At 42.4% G+C, this 22,064-nt stretch overlaps 1 protein-coding gene across 1 annotated transcript in view; it reads right to left on the bottom strand.

Annotated features, from left to right (window-relative positions):
• Positions 1-16,555, bottom strand: part of TTLL12 (tubulin tyrosine ligase like 12) — a 28,492-nt gene extending 11,937 nt beyond the window's left edge. Inside the window, exons 1-6 of the mRNA XM_070947674.1 lie at positions 16,382-16,555; positions 9,775-9,947; positions 7,069-7,267; positions 4,860-5,019; positions 2,677-2,810; positions 307-383 (exon numbers count right to left, since the gene is read on the bottom strand). Coding sequence (XP_070803775.1) covers positions 307-383; positions 2,677-2,810; positions 4,860-5,019; positions 7,069-7,267; positions 9,775-9,947; positions 16,382-16,501 — 863 coding nt within the window. The 5' untranslated portion in view covers positions 16,502-16,555. The remainder of the gene's footprint in view (positions 1-306; positions 384-2,676; positions 2,811-4,859; positions 5,020-7,068; positions 7,268-9,774; positions 9,948-16,381) is intronic.
• Between the last annotated feature and the right edge of the window lie 5,509 nt (positions 16,556-22,064).

Raw genomic sequence — 22,064 nt, 5'->3', positions numbered from 1 at the left:
TTCTTTTGATTACTTTCACAGTAATATATTTTCTGTCTATTTCCATCATCTTTTCTTTGTGTGTTCCTACACAAATTCACTGTTGCAAAAAGTTTAAGAGTAATACTTTTCATTTCTACTTCTCTGTATCTTGTTGAAATTGCCCATTCCATAAGAAAAAGGATTAATTAGAATCTACATCTTAGATTGCCAAATAATTAGACAAAACGGAATCTATCATTCTTTGAAAAGCTGCTTTCATCGTTTAAACGTAACCACGTCGGTTAGATGCTTATCTAGAAGGCAAAAGCATTTGGAAATACGTACTTGAAGATTTTGTTCTTCTCATAAATGGGAAGCTTTATTGAAGTAGGCAGTTTTTCTTTGTTTTCAGTTAATATAGCCTAAAATGCATACAAATATAGAACCCCATCAGTTTTAATTTCATGTTATCCTTTGCGAGCAATCACTTCTGAACTTCAGCATGAACAAACTGTTCACTTTTGTAGCTTACTGGGCAAAAAAGGGTGGTCAGAAAAGCAGCTGGTTACAATTAAAGCTATCCAACAAATAACCAAAGAACAGGGCTTTGATTAAAAAAACATTGTCCATGGAGTCTATACTACATTTACCCTGCTTATTAAGAACAAGTTTCAGTCTCCAACACAGTATCACCCAGAACAGGACTTATGCCTAGGGAAATGGTCTATATCCTCATCTAGATCATTTATGAAGATGTTGAAGGCTATTGGACTCAATACTGAACTTTGAGATATCCTGCTGCATTCTTCCCTCTATGTAGATTAAGATTTATATGCTGAATGCGGTTAGTCAGCCAACTGTGAATCCATCTTGTGGTGCTACTGTCTATTCCACATAGTTCTATTTTACCAAGAAGTACCATGTTTCCCCGAAAATAAGACAGGGTTATTATTTTGGAGGTGCTCATGGCTGCTGCTGTATTTCGCTGCTGAGGCAGAGAAGCGCACTCCCAGAGTGGCCGCTGCTGACGCAGAGTCTTTCGGCAGTGGCTGCTCTGGGAGTGCACTTCTTGCTCTATGGTTCCAGCTCCATGCGGTTGCCCGGGCTCCCGGAAGACTCAGCAGCAGGCAGCTGGCCTGACTGGTCTCTGCTCCGCTTCCAGCAGCTTCCAGCTGGGGATTGTAAGCCGCAGAGGAAGCCATCCTCCGTGCTGGGATGGCGGTGGCGTGGACTCCTCAAGGACCTGGTGCTCACCAGCTTCGCCCACATCGTGATCTTGGGATACCGCTTGGTCAGTGAATGGCGCTCTGCCTGGCCGGAGAGGGAGGTGCTGGGTGGGCACCACGTGGCAAGAGGTGCCGGGAGGCTGCTGTCTTGCGAGCGGGATGGAAGTTTTCAGGCGAAGGAGATGGATGGATGGATGGGAGGTGGGTAAGTGCCAAGAACGCTAGGGAGAGATAGAATGAGAGGCAGCTCCCGATCAGCTCAGCCGATCTGCGAGTTGCAATTAAGGGGCCCAGCTGCCATTAGCTGACCGGGGAGGGGAAGGGAAGGGCTGCCTTCTGTACTAGCCACGCCCAATCCCTCACTAGGGCTTATTTTTGGGGGAGGGCATATATTTACGCCCACCCCAAAAATCAGGCTTGGCCTTATTTTCAGGACATGTCGTATTTTCGGGGAAACACGGTAGTCTATTTTTATTACATGCCTACTTACTGTATATTATATTCACAATATTTTTTCTGATGTACAAATTTAGTCATCTTATCAAAGAAGGAAATAAGGTTTGTTTGGCACAATACATTTTTAACAAACCCATGCTGTTGTCTAGTATTCACCTTCTTCATATCGAGGTGTTCACAAATCCGTAACGGTATTACTGTCTCTGGGAAGAGATTTATTTTATAAACTTGGTGTTATAATTATTAGAGTCCTGTAGAGAGTTTATTTTGATCTCCTTGCCCCAGCGTGATTGCTGTTGCTGTGAGGAGAAAATTCACAAATTTATCCTAGTGGCTGCAAGAAAAAATATACCCTCAAGCCCCCCTGACTCTCCTTCTCATTTCCTTCCTTCCTCCCTCCCTCCCTTTTCCTTCCTTCCCTGCCTCCCTTTTATCATTACTGCTCCTACGTTGCCAGGTTCCCTCTTTTATTCATTGTCCCTAGAAAGGACATTTCATAATTTCCTCAGAACAATGTTTCTTGGTTTGGGAGTCACAATAATCAAATGAGCTCTAGTAAGCCAGCTCATTAAAGCAGCTGTATCTTTCACTCCTAGATTTTTGTGGAAGTCTGAAAAAAGACCTGGTTCCTTTAAAGCGATGCTGGTATTAAATATACAGTTCCTTCCTGAATTATTTTTTAAATCATCCACAATGCTATTCAATATGATGCATATGAATATGTATGTTTATGTGTGTGTGCATGTGTGCGAGCACCTCCACACCCAGTGTGCCTTCAAATCAGTGTTGATTCCTGATAGCTGCCTGGGCTAGTCTCTGCAGTTTTCTTTGACTAGATTTTTTCAGCAATAGCTTGTTACTTCCTCCTTTCTTTGTTAATTAAAAGAATGGAATGTGTGAAACCACAAAAAAATGTCTGTATCTTACCTCCAGATGAAAAGTCACCATGAGCTTCCTAGAATGAAGTTCTGGTAGGTCTACAGATAAATTAGATGAATTATTAACTATCTTTTCTTATTAAAAAAAATTGTACCTGATAGTGATTCTCTGAGGGTTCAGAGATAGAACAGCTGGTATTGAGCAGTTCACTGGATCTCCATGGCAGCAGCCGACATTTTCTAATTAAACCATCAGTTTCCCCATAGGCATAATCCCGGGTTACTTCTTCTGCAAAGAAAAGAATGGAAAGAATTCAAAACTGTGCAGTGAACATAGAAGTAGACAAAAGAGCAGACTTCTGGGATTCTCCCCAAAACCTGGCTGATAGAATAAGGCATCTATTTGAGGTTGTGTAAGACTGATTATCAAAATTTGTTGCGAATTCCAGAACTGGACTGAACTCACAATCCTTTGCTGCCAAAATACATTCCTGCTGATGCATTCTGCATTTCAACAATGTAATTTTGGGGATGGAGGTGAAGGAGAAGGTGATAGGTTGCTATTGCCCCCTTTTGATCAATTGAGACTTAAAATCACCCTCAAATCTACCAGCAGAGCAAAATCTTATCACCTGTATCTTGGTTCAGTGGGGGATATTCTTTTCAGAGAAAGGAGTTGGAATTAAATCAGGGGTGGGCTTCAAAAATTTTAGCAAGGGGTTCTCTGCCCGGTTACTGGGTGGGCATGGCCATGGTTGGTGTGGCCTAGTCAGCTTCCTGCACCACGGTGAGGGGGGTGTTTTTGCTCCGGGAGGGCGAAAACAGCCTCCCCCGGCTCGGGAGGCCCTCTGGAGGCTGGAAACAGGTCTGTTTCCGGCCTTCCCGGACTTCTGGAAGGCCTGTTTTTCGCCCTCCCCAAGCCTCCACATGTGCCCTGCACTTACCTGCATCCAAAATGGGCCATGTGGGGACTTCTGGGAGGGGTGGGACGGAGTGGGGCAGGGTGGGTGAGGCCAGGCAGGAGTGGGATTTGGGGGGGGTTCTCCGAACTGCACAGAATCTTAGCTAGAAGTTCTCCCAAACCCATGCAAACCCCCAGTAGCCCACCCCTGAATTAAAAGTTGCAGTTGCTAGGAAAATAAATTGGTGGTTCTCCACTTTGGGGAGGTATGGGGAAGCAAGAGAGAGAGAGAGAAACTGCTTTTTTTGTAGCTGCACCGGACCTCTGCAATGGCCTCCCACTACAACTTAGCTTAGCTTGACTTTAGCCACCTTCTGGAAGCAGGTGAACTGAGATCTTCTAGAGCAGGGCTGTCAAACTTGCGGCCTGCAGGCCAGATGCGTCACGCGCTGGCCCCGCCCACACCTGGTTTAGTGAAGGGGAAAAAAGTCGCAATACGTCACGTGACGCTACAAGTTTGACACCCCTATTCTAGAGTATGTTTGGGATTTGATGCCAGGATTTTTTTGAGTTTTGTGTATTTTTAAGGAAGTATGTGGTGCTGGATTGGGACTATAAACACATGCATACAAATATGGTCTCCACTTTCCTTCCAATACAGATTTCAATGACAAGGAAGGCCATAAAATGCATCCCCTATCCAGTTTTCAAAGAATAATAATAATAATAATAATAATAATAATAATAATAATAATAATAATAATTTTATTTCTATACCGCCCTTCTCCCGAAGGACTCAGGGCGGTGTACAGCCTATTTAAAAACACAAAAAACACGACAACAATTTAAAATTTAAAATCATTAAATAATTAGGCTCCAATTAAAATCCCAGAAATTTAAAATACCCCAATTTAAAACATTATGTTAATAGCCCTGCCTGGCGGAACAACAGGGTCTTCAGAGCGCAGCGAAACACCCGGAGGTCGGAAATCTTTCGTATTTCGGGGGGCAATTCATTCCACAGGGCTGGAGCTCCCACAGAGAAGGCCCTCCCCCTGGGTGTCGCCAGCCGACATAACTTGGCTGATGGCACCCGGAGGAGACCCTCTCTGTGGGAGCGGACTGGTCGGTGGGAGGCTATTGGTGGCAGAAGTCGGTCTCGAAGGTACCCGGGTCCTATGCCATGGAGCGCTTTAAAGGTGGTAACCAACACCTTGAATCGCACCCGGAAGACCACTGGGAGCCAGTGCAGCTCGCGCAGGAGGGGTGTCACGTGGGCGCAACGGGTTGCACCCATAACCACCCGCGCGGCCGCATTCTGGACCACTTGGAGCCTCCGAGTGCTCTTCAAGGGAATCAATATTGAATTGACAAGCAGTTGATATACTGAACATTTATCCTATTTCAAAAGCAGAATGGGAACCCAGACATACTTACCACCATTCTCAAGGTCTCTTAAGGGCCAGAGAATAGTAAAAGCAATTTGTTGCGGCATGTAAAACAAAGGTGCTGTTGCAAAAGTGGGCTCGTCTGAATGCTGGATACGAGATCCAAATTCATCCATAATGTACCAAACTGGGACTTTCTCCTCAGCTGTCTGTAAAAAAAAGAAAAAAAGATGCATCAATAAGTTATCTTAATATACCATGGCAACACAATGTACTTCTATTACGTTTCATTTTTTAAAATATTTCCCTTCCTAATCATCTTCAACAATTTTTAAACTTACAATCAAGTCTCAAGATAAATGTGATTTCTGATCACTTCATGAACGTATAGCATTAGCACCGAGACTTATATACCACTTCACAGTGCTTTGCACCCCTCTCTAAGTGATTTATAGGGTCAGCCTATTGCCCCCAACAATCTGGGTCCTCATTTTACCGACCTCGGAAGGGTTGAAGGCTGAGTCAACCTTGAGCCTGGTGAGATTTGATCTGCCAAATTTCAGGCAGCCAGCAGTCAGCAGAAGTAGCCTGCAGGACTGCACTCTAATCACTGCACCACCATGGCTCAATATACTTGTACTTTTCTTGGCAAGAATATGAAAAAAAATGTTACTGCTTTTTAAAGGATGTTTTGGCTTTCCAATATAGCTTTGAGACAGGGGTGAAATCCAGCAGGTTCTAACAGGTTCTGGAAAACCGGTAGCGGAAACTTTGGGTAGTTCAGAGAACCGGCAAATACTACCTCTGGCTGACCCCAGAGTGGGGTGGGAATGGAAATTTTGCAATATCCTTCCCCCAGGAGGGGAGGGAATGGAGATTTTGCAGTATCCTTCCCCTGGAGTGGGGTGGGAACGGAGATTTTGCAATATCCATCCCCTGCCACGCCCACCAAGCCACACCCACAGAACCGGTAGGGAAAAATTTTGGATTTCACTCCAGCTTTGAGATCCCTTGAAGGTTTCCCATTCACACTAATGTTTAGTTTTCAAGTTCAGACAGGTTGCCCAGGTCTACCTGCTGAGATTGCTCTTTGCATTTTTGGAAACAGGACCTCCAGCTGAACAGTGGAGGCACTGTGTTGCTAAAGTTCTCTTCCTGCCTGGATGGTTGATTTCAGAAGGGAATTCTGGGTGACCCTTGGGCATTTAGTTCTATGAAATCCCAGTTTTCTGAATTACTTTTCTTGTTATTTAACATTACACAAATATATCCAGTGACGGTCACACAGGTAATCAGAATCATAGACTCATAGGGCTTGAAGGGATCTTGAAGTCTAGTCCAACCTCCCTACCAAAGGCAAGAGTCCTCATACTATCCTAAAGAAATAAATGTCGAATCTTTTCTTGATTGCCTCCAGCGAGGCAAGCTGTTCCATTGGTTAATTGTTCTGTCAGAAAATTTCTCCTAAATTCCAAGTAGGATTTCTAACGAGTTTCTATCCATGGCGTCTTGTTCTACCCTCAGGTGCTTGGGAAAATCAGTCAACCCTGTTACCTCTGTGACTGCCTCTCAAGTATAGGAAAACAGCTATCGTGTCATCCCTAATTCTTCTCTTCCTTATGCTAGACATACCTAGTTCTCTTAATTTTTCATTGTACAGTTTAGCCTCCAGACCCCTTATAATCTTTGTCGCTCTTCTCTTGATTCTTTTTAAGGTCTCAGCATCTTTTTTGTATCATGGCGACCAGAACAAAACACTTTTCCAAGTGTGGCCTCAGTAGTGCAGTATAGAACTGTACTATCACTTCTTGTGATCTTGATGCTATTCCTCTATTGATGCATTCTAGGACTGCATTGGGGTTTTTTTTGGCAACCGCAGCACACTGTTGGCTCATATTTAAGTACAAACAGGCACCCAACATACTTCCTCCTATCTCTTGAGAAATATTTAATACCTGCCTCTGAATAAAGCTGTAATGTTTTGTTAGATTTGTATTCTTTATGTTGGGTTTGGAAAGCTACAACTATTCAGTACTGATTAGGCTATCTGGTAATCATGGGGATCAAATCCAATTCTATTGGAGGTCAGTAGGTTGGGAAAGGCAGCCCTAAAATCCTGAAGCTGAAACTTATGTTCTGCTGATACCTCTTCTTACAAGATGAAATGTCCCTGTTCAGCACGCTTTCATAAGATAGTTGACTTACAACACCAAAGCTAGAGATGTTTAACAACTTCAGTCACTCTCTTATGACCATACCCCACAAGACAGCTGATAGGTCTGGTTGTATCTCCACATTTCTTCTAACACTTGGCTGACCACCGCCTCATCTGGAACCTCTCCATGGAAGTCTATTCCCATCAAGTTGGCCATTCTGTGAAGCAGGCCAGGAACCTGCATAAGCTGTTGGCGGGCATGTTCCACACGGTACGTCCAGGCATGATCAATAAGAAAGATGCTTGGAAGACAAAGATATGTTAAACATAAAGCTCACAGAACATAAACTTCTGCAGTGATAGAAGTCTAAAAGCAAAGCAAAAGATTAGGAAGTTTATTTTTATTCCTTTTCCACTTCAGACTACAGGTAGTCCTTGACTTACAATCACAATTAAGCCCAATATTTCTATTGTTAGGTGAGACAGTTGTTAAGTGAGTTTTGCCTCATTTGATGATCGTTCTTGCCACAGTTGTTAAGTGAATCACTGCAATGGTTAAATTAGTAACATGGTTGTTAAGAGAAGCTGGCTTCTCCACTGACTTTGCTTGTCAGAAGGTTGCAAAAGGGGCTCATATGAACTTGGGACACTGCAACCGTCATAAATATGAACCAGGTGCCAAGTATCTGAACTCTGATCATGTGAACATGGGGATGCTGAAACGGTTGTAAGTGTGAAAAACGGTCATAAGTCGCGGTTTTCAGTGCCGTTGTGAATTCGAACGGTCACTCCATAAACTGTTGCAAGCCAAAGACTATCTGTATTCCCCACATACCTTATATATAATTTTACTGAAGTTAAATGCAAATGAAGCAAAGATAATAGGGAAATGGGGGAGGGGAAGTGTGGGGTAAGGGAAAAAAGAAGAAAAATCCCCATGAATTTGCAACTTTCTTCAGTGCAGTCGAATAAAAATACAAAATACAAAAAAAAAAATTTACTTTCACATATTTAGTATATACTAGCCATTTCTATAACAACACATTTATCTAATCAGTAAATCCCCAAATCAGATTTTCAATTTATTCCTATTTTGAGCGCAAAGTCTAAAAGCGCTTTCCAATAGAAGCAGTTTCCAAGTAGGAAAGTATTTCCTACATTTGACTCTCTATGAAATAAGGTTGCTTCCCTCTGCACAACGCTGCAAGAACATGGTTCTTTCTCTCTGCTTCCATTGGAAAATTTACCACAGCAGATGCAAACTTTCCAAACTCTCCTTATCTTTTTTTATCCTACATACCATAAATTATGTCCTGTTGCTTCCATGCATCTGGCTTTCAACCACCAATAGTCAAAAGGACTCCTACCCCACAAAACTCAGCCCTTCAGATGCTGCCCTCCTTCAAATTCTTTCTCTGAAAACTTTTGACATAACATCCATTTTGTTACTAAAACTACATACCCGTAACTGAAATAACACTTTTCCTGCTGACCCCTGCTTTTTTTTTAAATTTATGAATAATAGCAATAGCACTTAGACTTATATACTGCTTCACAGTGCTTTACACCCCTCTCTAAGCGGTTTACAGAGTCAGCATATTACCCCCAACAATTTGGGTCCTCATTTTACCCACCTCAGAAAGATGGAAGGCTGAGTCAACCTTGAGCCTGGTGAGATTCGAACTGCCAAATTGCAGGCAGCCGGTGATCAGCAGAATTAGCCTGCAGTACTGCACTCTAACCACTGTACCACTATGGCTCATCTCTAATGAGCATAATCCCTCTTAGGTTACCTTTTTATGTATTTATTTACTTTTATTGATATTTAAAATAATTGCTAGTGCACCTAAAATTCAGAGGAGCTTATTGCAGGTTACAAAAAAACAACAACCCCAAAATAAAATTAAAGCCAAGTAAATAAATAACAAAATGCAGTAAGAACAAATATACTATATTAGCACCAATCCGGTCTCTCCAAGAAGAGTATTGGGATCATTTGGTCCAATGACAGAGAAGATCCTGTCCCACACCACACACCCTGGATCCAGTGGTGGGATTCAAGTAATTTAACAACCGGTTCTCTGCCCTAATGATTTCTTCCAACAACCAGTTTGCCAAACTGCTCAGAAAGTTAACAACCGGTTCTCCCGAAGGGGTGCAAACTGGCTGAAACCCACCACTGCCTGGATCTCTCACAACTGTGGAAAACTGAGGCACCTACCTAATTTCCCAATCTTAACAGTGGGGGAAATGCTCTCTTAAGAATCAATAACTGGCTTTTAAACCATTAAAAGCCTTGAGCATCAGTCTTAAAATTCTGAAGTTTAACTTCAAGCAAAACATTCTGTTGCAAGACACATTCGAAAGCACATGATGATGCAAAATGATGTGACAGCTGAATGCATTTGGCTTGCACATGACCCTCCCGGCATTCATGCTGCTACAAGTTTGCAGCAAAATGGCAAAGTGTGTGTGTGATATTCAAAGGGTGGGATGTTTTTTTCATTGTGGTCACAAAGACACACCTCCTGAGATGATGTTAAGCAGGGGTGTCAAACTCACGGCGTTGTCAAGTGACGTATCAGGAGTTTTTTCCTCTTCGCTAAACCGAATGTGGCCAGCGCGTGACGCATCCGGCCCACGGGCCGGGAGTTTGACAGCCCTGATGTTAAGGATGTGAATTAGAACTGGCTTGCCCATGGCTCCCTCCTTCCCCCATTTAGCTGAGAAACTAACTAGAATCCCGATCTTGCAGATACTTTATAAACAAAATCACAACATTTAAAAGTATTTTCAAATAATAACTCACCTATCACAACTTGATGCCCGAAGGCCATTTTCATTTGTGATTATCACTTTGTAGCAAAGTTCATTGCCAAGATTGGATTTCCTTTTCAGTTCCTCCTCTGTTTCTTCGTTACCTCTTGGCTCATCGGCTTCCTCCACCTGCATTATCCCAAAATATTCACCAGCATCGAAGACCTAGAATCATAACCAAAGATATTGACAATTGAAGAGGAAACAGCACAAATTGATGTGGTATTTGTTAAATATCCTTTTAAGTCAAAGCATTAGAGCAGGTAGGAGCACCAACCAAACTTGGCTAATCTCAGAAAAGCTAAGCAATATCTGACCTAGCTAGTACTCGCTGTTTGAGAAAGTTGCATAACATTCTCAGAGACTCTTCCCATCCTGCTTACAATCTTTTTGGACCGTTGCCTTCTGGCAGGAGATACAGAACAATTAAAACTTGGACCACACATTTTCTGAATAGTTTTTATCCCAGACCTATAATTGCACTCAACAATGAACTAAAGGGCCACCATCAGTGAGCTGTTGAACAGCATTACTTGGTCTGTTGTATGGATGTTTGGGTGGTTTAGGGGTGGGGAATTTGTGGTGGGTGGGTGGGTGTTTGGGGATTGTTGTGTGTGTTGGACCTGGTCTTTGGGTGTTAAGTGAATTTCGTTTCGGTATACTGTGTATACATGTACAATGACAATAAAATTGTTGTTGTTGTTATTATTATATTATTATTATTATTATTATTATTATTATTTGAGGGGGATATTCATTAGGAAATAGGGTTGTGGTATACAAGTGGATAGCAAAATATCTTCTTAGAAGATGACAATGGCAAACCACCTCTGCCTTGCTGTTAAGGAGCTAGGTGGCATATATATTTTTAAAAAAGTAATAATAACAATAATAGAAACTAGGCTCTGGTTTGAGCTCCAAGCTTGGCAATCTGGCTGAAAATGTTTTGTCACCATTTGAGGAGACATGGTCAGTGCATTTTGAATTGTGCTCGTCGGTCAGAACACAGTTCTTTAAATACCTTTTTATGAGATGCAAATTAATCTGAATGTTGTTTGTTCGGATATTTCTGAGTGATAAAAATTAAATTTTATTTTGTTGGATAGGATCCAGTGTTCAAATCTGTCAAGATCCATCTGGAACTTAAGCCTATCTTCTGGAGTGTTGCCTATTGCTGCCAGCTTAGTGTCATCTGCAAATTTGATGAGCTTCACTTCTATTCCCTCATCTAGATTGTTTATGAAGATGTGGAAGAATACTGAGCCTAAAAGGGAACCATAGGTTCCAATTGCTCCACTTCCCACAAAATCAATGAGCCAATACAGATTTTGAATAGAAAAATAGCTCAGTCTCACAAGCATTTCATGAAGTTACTGCAATATCAAGTTTCAGATCAGTGAACTTCTTTGTTAAAAGATTTAACTGTTTGGACATGGTTTCCAGGGTGTTTTTAATTGCCTGCTTTGCTTTCTTTATTCTACCCTTCCTCCCACCCAACCCAGCACAGCCAGAATTACAGGTAGTTCTCAATTTACGACCACAATTCAGCCCAAAATTTCTATTGCTAAGCAAGACAATTAAGTGAGTTTTGCCCCATTTTATGACCTTTCTTATCACTGCAGTTGTTCAGTTGGTAACACGGTTGTTAATTGAATCTGGCTTCCCCATTGATTTTGCTCATTAAAACGTCATAAAAGTTCACATGAGTCCGGGACATTACAACTGACATAAATACATGCCAGTTGCCAAGCGTCTGAATTTTGATCATGTGACCACGGGGATGTTGCAATGGTCATGTGAAAATCGGTCATAAGCAGTGGTGGGTTGCTCCCGGTTCGCAAGAACCGGTAGTAAAAATTTGTAGTAGTTTGGAGAACGAGTAATAACATTGGCTGGCCACACCCACTAACCAGCCGCTCGCCGCTCGCTTACCCCACCCACCTCATCAAAGGCTTTTTTAAAAAAAAACTTTTAAAAGCATTTTTTCTACAACCTCTTTGGCCGAAAAAATGCTTTTAAAAGTAAAAAAGAAAAGCCTCTGATGATCACGCGGCTCAGCTGGGATCGTCTGAGGCTTCTGAAAGCATTTTTTCTGCAACCTCTTCAGCCGAAGAGGTTGTAGAAAAAAATGCCTTCTGAAAGCATTTTTTCTGCAACCTCTTAAGGTTGTAGAAAAAATGCTTTTAAAAGTAAAAAAAAAAAAGTTGGCCACGCCCACCCAGTCACATTACCAACAAGCCATACCCCCAAAATAAGCCACACCCACAGAACCGGTATTAAAAAATTTTAGAACCCACCTCTGGTCATAAGTCACTTTTTTCAGCATCACTATAACTTCAATCGGCCACTAAAGGAATGGTTGTAAGTCAAGGACTACCTATACTTCAAAATACCCCAACAGCATTTGCTTGGGATTCATTAAAGCAGCTACATCTTTTTCTGGGATCAGAGCTGGAGAAGCTTCTGCTGTAGCTGTTCAGTCTTGGAAAGAGACATGGTTGTTTTATTGAGTTTAAGTTTGTACTCTGAATTGAATTCACTGCTCTGTGGGCAACTGTGGCATAATAAAGAAATCTTACTTTAGTTCTGCCTTACATTTGGTCATTTAGAAAAATTATTAGAGCTAACAGAGACATCCTTGGCATCGATGAGTTACACTGGGCAGGCAGTGGTCAGTTCAAATCAGACAGTTTCATGGTTTATTTTTCTAGAAATGATATCATCAGATGAAAAGGAGGAGTGGCATTCTGCATAAGCAAATAAGTAGCTAAAGGTGTTGAGAATCACAGAATATACAGCGATCGCATATCTATCCATATTCAAAGCAAGCCATGGAACATCACCATACTACAAATCTACGTCACCCACTGTAGACTCGAATGACTATGAAATTAAAACTTGTTTACAGTGAGCTTCAATTTGCTCTCAAACAAATATCGAAAAAGGATCTTTGGTATATTATGGGCAATTTCAGTGGAAAGGTAGGCCAAGGAGAATCTGCAAGAACAGTAGGCAAGTTTGGGCTTGGTGAATGGAATGAAGTTTGCAATTGTCTACTGCAGTTTTGCCAGGAAAAACATCTCAGCATAATAAACACATGGCTTATGTAACACAAGTGAATTTTATGCACATGGACAGCACCAAATAGACAACACTGAAACCAGACAGACTTCATTTTATGCCAACAATGCTGGAAAGGTTCAGTTGCATCCATTAAGGCAGTTCCTGGTGCTGATTGTAGCTTGGATCATCAGCTATTTATAGCTAAACTGATGCTTAAACTGTGCAAGGTGAAAAAAGGAAATATCTCCCCAAAATTCAATGTGAACAACATCTAACCTATGTGTGCCATAGAACTTAAGGATAGGTATGAGCTACTGAATTTAGAAAGGAAAGACCCAAACAAACAGTGGTGAGAGATCCAAGGTAAGTAACTTCATGGAAATTGCTGGAAAGTATGCGTCACACCAAAAGCCAAACAGAATAAACAAGTGGCTATCTGATGACACCATCAAAATAGCTGATAAGCGAAAGGCGGCCAAAGCCAATGGTAATAAGGATAAAGTTAAAAAGCTGAATGCAATTTTCCAATGTGAAGCCAAGAAAGACAAAAATAGGCAGTGGGAAGAACAGCGTCAACATCTGGAAGAAGCTACTAGGAAGAGACATAACACTAAGGTCATGTTTGCTGTCGTGAAAATGATGAGACTCAGCTTTTCAGCATGGCAATGAATTGTTAAAGACCACAATGGGAATGTATTAAGTGACCAGCAGAAGATGAAGAACTGGTGAACAGAAGGACTCTATAGCAGATTGACTTATCATCAAGATGATGATGACGACAGCCCAAGTAATAAAGAACCAAACATCTTAAAAGAAGTAGTAGAATAGGCCATGGAGAAATTACTGAACTGGAAAGCTCCAGGTATTGATGGAATATCTGTGGAATTCTTAAGACCAGTGCCAGTTAACATCATCACTTCCCTATGTCAAGAAGTATGCACTACATTCAGTGGCCTCGGGACCAGAAAAGATTTGTTTTTATCCCATTAGTAAAGAAAGGCAATGACAAAGACTGCTCTAACTATTGCACAACTGCATTGATTTCTCATGCAAGCAAGATTCTGTTAAAACAGAGGCTACGGAATGTCATTGATCAAGAGTTAGCCGATCAAGCTGATCAAGAGCTGGCTTTAGAAAAGGGTGTAACACTTGAGATCATATTGTCAATATTAGATGGATTATAGAAAAAGCTTGTGAATACCAAGAGAATCTTTATATGTACTTTATCAATTACAGTAAAGCTTTTGACTGTGTAGAACACACCTCATCAGGTCACCTGTACACTGATCAGGAAGCAATAGTGACTCAGACTGGTTCAGACTCAGTAAGGGAGTTAGACAGGAATGTATTTTATCACCTTTTTTGTTCAATCTGTATGCTGAAGTGGAGTAAAGTGAAGTGCGTATGCCAAGGACAGCCAAGAGTAACTGAGTAGTAGCCAAGAGTAACTGAGGAGTGCTAAATCGTTATAAAAAAAACCAGACAAGAAGCTAAATCCATAAGACTATGTCGGATTTTACTTTGGCAATGTCATGCGTGCAAATTCATTGGAGAAGGCAAACTGTGCTAGAAATGGTTAGTGGACAAAGAAGAAAAGGCAAGCAAAGAACAGGCTGGCTTCATAATAACAAATCTGAACATACAGTTGAACATACAATTGAAAAAAAAGCTTTGGGTAGTCCCGGAGAGCACTTGCCTATAAAGTCACCAAGAACTGTACACGAATAGGATAGGATAGGATAGGATAGGATAGGATAGGATAGGATAGGATAGGATAGGATAGGATAGGATAGGATAGAATGGGATAGGGAATAGGATAGGGATAGGGATAGGGATAGGGGTAGGGGTACGGGTAGGGAAAGAATAGAATAGAATAGAATAGAATAGAATAGAATAGAATAGAATAGAATAGAATAGAATAGAATAGAACAGAACAGAACAGAACAGAACAGAACAGAACAGAATTCTTCATTGGCCAAGTGTGATTGGACACACAAGGAATTTGCCTTTGGTGCATAGGCTCTCAGTCTACATAAAAAGACAAGATACATTCGTTACCACCTTTAAAGCGCTCCATGGCATTGGACCTGGGTACCTTCGAGACCGTCTTCTGCCACCAGTAGCCTCCCACCGGCCAGTCCGCTCACCGGGTCTCCTCAGGGTGCCATCGGCCAAACTATGTCGGCTGGCGACACCCAGGGGGAGGGCCTTCTCTGTGGGAGCCCCTGCCCTTTGGAATGAACTCCCCCCAGAAATTCGCGAAATCTCTGATCTCTGTGTATTTCGCTGTGCCCTCAAAACCATGTTGTTCCGCCAGGCTGGGCTATCAATATAAAGATTTTGATTGGTTTTAAATTGGGTTTTTAAATTCGGGGCTTTATAAATTGGGCCTATTATTTAATAATTTTAATTATTTTTAAATATTGTCTGTCTTTGTGTTTTTAATTAGGCTGTACACCGCCCTGAGTCCTTCGGGAGAAGGGCGGTATAGAAATAAAATAAATAAATAAATAAATAAAGAATCATAAGGTACAACACTGAATGATAGTCATAGGGTACAAAATAAGGAATCAGGAAACAATCAATATCAATAGTAAGGATACAAGCAACAAAGTTACAGTCATGCCTTCATAAGTGGGAGGAGAGGGGCGATAGGAACGGTGAGAAGACTAATAATGAGAAGACTAGTAATGCAGCCTTTAGTGAACAGTTTTTTTTTAAATTTTGATTTATATGCCAGTTTGACAGTGTTGAGGCCATTATTTGTTTAACCATTAAACGGTTAAAACCAACCACCACAATTGTGCATAAAACTGATCTGATTATTTTTTTTTAATCTCCGAGTCATCCTTTTTTTCCTTGAGCCAACCTGTTGCCCAAGCAAACTAACCATCCATCCATCCACCTGAACTAAGCAGCCCCAGCCAGTAAGTAGCCAGAAGGGCAGGATTTCTCTCATCTGTTGCGCCACAAAGGTCGGAGACGTTTGTTAAAGAGTCCAAAGTGCTCTTCAGACTTGGCCGCTTTAAGACTTGTGGACTTCAACTCCCAGAATTCTCCAGCCAGCTATGCTGGCTGGAGAATTCTGGGAGTTGAAGTCCACAAGTCTTAAAGCGGCCAAGTCTGAAGAGCTCTGGTCCAAACAAAACACCTGAGTTTCTCCACTCTTCGCTCTTTTTACGAGAGCCGCCAAGAAAAGCTAAACCTCCACATGACTTAAATCCCCTGAGAAGAAAATAAGGGGAAGCGGAACCAATGTTATTTAAGGAGCGCAAAAAGGGCTACTTGGGGGTTGGAAGCTTCTCGGCCGCAGCAGCAGCTTTTTTTTTTTTTTCTTCTCCCCCTCAACTTCCAACGCCATTTGCAGCGCAAAGACCGTTTTTCCCCCCCTCTTCCCGCCGGACTCCCTTCCTTGGCCCCCGTCAGATACGCATTTCCTCGGAGGGAGTCGGCGGGCCTCCCGAGGCTTTCAGGCCCCCTAAAGCCCCAACGGTTTTTCGCCTCGCGTGAGGGAAGCGTTCCAAGCCGGCACCCACCTCATTCTCCAGCTTTCGCCACAGGCTGGGCCAGTAGCGCTGAGGCACCGCGGAGGCGCTGAGCGCGGGCCCGTGCAAAACCACGAAGGCCTCATAGGCGTCTTTCTCGCCTGCCGCCATGCCGCCCGCTCGGCCTCCTCGCCCGCCTTCTCCTTCTGCCTCTGGTCGCGGCCCAGGCGGGCGGAGCCTTAAAGGAAGAAGCCCGGGCTTGCCCGGGAGGCGGTGTGATTGCGGATGCAGATGACACTCGGGACCTTCATGGGGAGCCTTTCCCAGTACCCCTTTCCCGGGTCCTGCGACGCCTCCTGCAATAACAGAATTAACAAGCGTTGGAAGGGACCTTGTAGGTCATCTAGTCCAACCCCCTGCTCGAGTAGGAGACCCTACACCATCTCAAGACAAATGGCTGCCCAATCTCTTCTTCAAAGCCTCCAGTGATGGAGCCCCTACAACTTCTGGAGGCAACCTGTGCCATTGATTCATTGTTCTCACGGATAGAAAATTCCTCCTTTAGTTCTAGGCTGATTAGTTTCCATCCGTTGCTTCTTGTCCTGTCATCAGGTGCTTTGGAGAATAGGTTGAGCCTTCTATTCTATTCTATTCTATTCTATTCTATTCTATTCTATTCTATTCTATTCTATTCTATTCTATTCTATATTCTATTCCTATTCCATGTTCTGTTCTGTTCTATTCTATTCTATATTCTATTCCTATTGTATTCTATTCTATTCTATTCTATTCTATTCTATTCTATTCTATTCTATATTCTATTCCTATTGTATTTTATTCTATATTCTATTCTATTCTATTCCTATTCTATATTCTATTCCTATTCCATGTTCTATTCTATTCTATTCTATTCTATTCTATTCTATTCTATTCTATTCTATTCTATTCTATTCTATATTCTATTCCTATTCCATGTTCTGTTCTGTTCTATTCTATTCTATATTCTATTCTATCCTATTCTATCCTATCCTATTCTATTCTATATTCTATATTCTATATTCTATATTCTATATTCTATATTCTATATTCTATTCCTGTTCTATTCTATTCTATTCCATTCCATTCCATTCCATTCCTATTCCTATTCCTATTCCTATTCCTATTCCTATTCTATTCTATAAATGTGGGTAAATGGTGTGTGTTGCTGGATTCAGTGAAGGTTTCAAACCATTAAATTAGTAATGTAAGTTGCACAATTGAGTTAGGGTTGGGGGTTTTTTTTTTTTTTTTGCACGTTCTGATTAAATATAGGCGAGCAACCTTAGAAGTCTTATAACGATCTCTTTTTCTGACATTCTGTGTCACTCCACTGAAAGAAAGTTCCAAATGCAGCATTGTTGTTTCCTGCCAGGCTTGGAGTTCAATATCATGAAGGTCTAGCTCAGCTGCTCAGCAGCATTAATGGCATGGGGAGGGAGGAAGGAAGATCCAGTAGTCCTCCACTTACAACAGTTCATTTAGTTCATTCAAAGTTACAAGAACACTGAAAAAAGTATCTTATGACCATTTTTCAGAGTCATGACCATTGCAGCACCCTCATGGTCATGTGATCAAAATTCAGATGCGTGGCATTTATGGCGGTTTATGATGTCATAATATTTATGATGGTTGAAGTGTCCCTGGAGTCATGTGATCCCCTTTTGTGACCTTCTGACAAGCAAAGTTGATAGGGAAACCAGATTCTCTTAACAACCTTGTTACTAACGTACTGTTCTGGCCCCGTCCCACACACGCACCCCCACAGACGGCCCGGAGTTAATAAGCCACACAACAAAATCTTTGAAGATAAAGCTGGCGGCAACCCAGTGGCTAGCTGCCAATTCAGACTTTACTCACACAAAACAAAGATTAGACTGCAAGCATTCCGATAAAGCAGGCAAAGTTTCAACAATACAAGGATTAGTCCAAATGCAGTCCGACAAGGCAGGCAGAAGTCTAGTAACGCAGAGATCATGGATTATTTCTAGTTTTTGCTCGTCACAAACTGAACCGGCCACCATACCCACATTTATACCCTGTGGGGTGTGGTCCAGTGACTCAGCTAATCTCTGGCACGCCTTCCCCTCTGCTGCGCACACTTCTCCCTGCGCCGCTGCCGAGGATCCAGCCAGCACTTATCTACTTCGTCACTGTCCACCTGTGGCTGTGGGGACGTGCTTGGCTCTGGGCCTATCTCTTGGCCTTCGGTGTCCTCCGGAGGCATTGCCAGAGAGGAGGGTCCTGGAGAGGGAGGCCTTGCCAACTCCTCTCCCTCACTCTCAAAGTCTGCATCTGTCGATAGCCCAGGCTCAGACAACGGAGCCACAACACATACCAACTGCAGAGATTCACTTAGCAACTGCAGTAAGAAAGGTCGTAAAATGGGACAAAATTCACTTAACAAATGTTTTGCTTAGCAACAGAAATTTTGGGCTCAATTGTGGTCATAAGTCAAAGACTACTTGTATAAGAAGGCAGAGACAGGGTAGTCCAAGCTTTACTGTGTGCATCAATGTCAGGTGAGTCAGGAGTGTTATGCAGCCATTGGGTTGCTTTAACTGCAGCCCAAAGACCACAGTTGTTCCCCTCCACCCTAATCGGAGTCCCGCATCCAGTTCTGCCATCACAACTCTAAAAGGACCACGATTGGCTGGAGCAGTTGATAGATAGGCTGCCAAAACAAAGGCAGGATTAGAAACCAGACCTGGCAGGAAGCAGATCAAGACTTTATATGCACAATCCTAACCATCAGTGGCCCACCAAGGAAAAGTCGGTGGAGGGGTTACAGCTTCAATTTAGCTTCAATGAAATCTATAAAATTAATGTTCAGTTTTCAGTCTAATCCTTGATTTTTGTGTTCAAAACTTCATAATTTGTGTACGCTATGATTCCATGTTAGTGGTGCTCATATGAAGGTGCTCATATGAAGAGATATTTAAAAGATTTATATAGCTATCCATCTTGTGTAGCTTAACTCTGAGCCGCTCTCAAAACATCAATTCAATTTGTACTGATTGTGACTTACTTTTGGCCAACGACAAAGCCAAGAATGAAGCTTCATTCTGGCAGTTTAGTTTGATCTAGAGTGCTTCAAAAGCAACATATGCCTATACATTCACATTTAATTTTACAGAGCTACCCAATGCTTGCCTTTTGGAAGATAGCAACTGTCCCTAGAGAGGGTTGTTTTCCTACCTCTATTCCCACCTCTGTTCCTTATGTGGGCAGAAGTATTGCCATGGAGAAGATCTACTTCTTAGGTTCCATGAGGTGATAATGTTTAAGAGAAGGGGCTTATCCAGGGGTGGGTTTCACTTACCTTTACCACTGGTTTGCCACAAGCACCAGTGGGTGTATGCCAGTGGTGGGTTCCTCCTGGTTTGGTCCGGTTCGGCCGAGCCGGTAGCGGTGACGATATGATGTCACCGAACCGGTTCTCCCCCCCGCCTTCCCACCCCCCCACCCACGTTATTCTTACCTTTTATTTGGCCCCACCCCCAATCTATTGCTGCCTCCTGAGTCCCAGCTGATGACTAGAGGGAAAAAAACTGTTTAAACTCTTGCCCTGGGGTTTCAAAGGGCCGCCCTACAGCTGATCAGTGTTAAAAGCAAACAAATGAGTCAGGTCGTAAGTGCGAGGACTGGTCGTAAGTGCGAGGACCTTCCAGAAATGACTCTGACCAGCTAGCCACGCCCACCTAATCACATGACCTCCAAGCCACACCCACAAAATAAGCCACGCCCACAGAACCGGTAGTAAAAAAATTTAGAACCCACCCCTGGTGTATGCACTGTCTGCACATACACCCAGCCTTCAGCGCATGCACTTTGCTTGCTCGTGCGCCTTCCGCACATGCCCCCAGCCTCGAAAACATGCTTAAATAGCACAACCTGGAGCCAGGGCAGATGGGCAGGTCCAACCGCAATCGCCGCTACCGTTTGCCTGAACCGGCTGAATACCACTTCTTGAATACCGTTCTCCTGAACTGGCTGAATACCACTGAGGGAATGGGCAAATTCCCTCAGGAGGAAGAAGTCCTGTAAATGTTATATCAAAATGCCATGTGCAAAGTTGGAAGAAATCTTATCATTGATCTTTTGTTTTGGATTTATTGTGAAAATGTTTAAACAAAAATTGCACGCCTCTTTTTGAACTTTGTGATAAAAAACAAAGCTACTAATGAGCTGTGGAGTGATACAGGGTTAGGCATATATATTTGCCATAATCTAGCCAACTATTGGTTTGGACCTATTGTTAAAATGTTGGTAAAACTCAATATGATTTTTTTTTTAATTTACTATTTTTGTTCTAGCCTATTATATTTTTCATGGAAAGTGGCAATTTGTACATAATTTACATTGGAAATAAAGCTTAACATCAATAAACATTTTTGTTCTGATTTTTATTCAGGTCCACTTTAGAAAAAAAACAGGAATCTAGAATTATTGAGTTTCCCGTTTGAGAGGCATTATGGTAAATATTTTGAGCAAATAATGGATGTATTCCAGGTGCTGCCTGTTCAGATGATATGTTGCTGATCTGGCAAAAACAGTGATTGGAGGACAGGTTTAGACATTTCTGATTCAGCAATCACTATAGAGTTGGTATTGAATATTTCTAAAAGACAGTATGCAAGCGTCTCCATTCTTGTTTCTTGAATTCCTCCAGGGGTATCCATAGGGTGGAGGGTCATAAAAGTGAAGGTGACAGGCACAGCTATGCAAAGCCCCAGTACCATGGTTGTGGCTGCCATCTTGGGCGAATTGTTTTTTATTTTGAATCCCAGTGTTGTGGCCCCGCCCTCTGAGCCTATCCCATCGGAGGAAGAAAGCTCCGAGCATGAGGAAGAGGAGTCAGCCAGGCCTCCCTCTCCAGGCCCCTCCCCTCTGGCACTGTCTCAGGTGCCGGCCGAGGGAGAGAAGATTAGCAGGGAGACAGGTGTCTCGGATGAGAGTGAAGGAGAGACATCATTCCTGGACGCACGCCTCCGAAGGCGTGATAAACGATTGCAGCAGCTCAGGAGGCGTGCTAGGGATTAGAACTGAGTCACTGGACCACACCCCAGAGACTATATAATGGAGGGTGGTGGCCAGTGATCCCTGTGACGAACAAAAATAAACCTTGGATAGTCACTAAAGCCTCGTCCGAAACTGCTGAGAGGAATATTCATTCTGTTGGACTCTTGTACGCTGAGTATATTATCTTTCTGTTTCTGTGGAAATAAATGCACTTGGCAGACGGTGTGTATATCGCTGCCAAGTTGGAGATAAAGACCTGGGTGTGTGCCAAGTGCTTCCTTAACCCTCGGCTGGCTGTGTTTGTGTGTGTGTGTGTACGGGGACAGATCACCCAGATTTCATCCGCTCCATTCTATTCTAAATGTCTTCAGACAATAGAATGAATGGTTGGTTAGAAATGTTCAGTTAACAGCCTTCTCAGTCAGCAAGGAAGAAGGATGATGCCAAACTGCCTATAACAATTTGTTCAATCTCTGCCCAGTTGTGGAAAAACTCTTTAGGGCAGACATCAAATCACATTAGCTTGCAATCAGTTTTTAACACCTGTATTTTTTTTAATAAGCTAAATATGAAAATGTCCCTATGTGGTATGAACATGCTTTCATTTTAGATTATTTGGAATTAATAGTTTGTCACTTTATTCAGATTAATTTCCATAAAAGGCAGGGGGAATTCT

Source organism: Pituophis catenifer, unplaced genomic scaffold (genome assembly GCF_029215685.1).
Source record: "Pituophis catenifer annectens isolate HBS135680 unplaced genomic scaffold, rPitCat1.0.hap2 SCAF_7, whole genome shotgun sequence".
NCBI classification, from domain to species: Eukaryota; Metazoa; Chordata; class Lepidosauria; order Squamata; family Colubridae; genus Pituophis; species Pituophis catenifer.
Note: the sequence above shows the minus strand (reverse complement) of the source record. Positions and strands in the feature narration are given on the sequence as shown.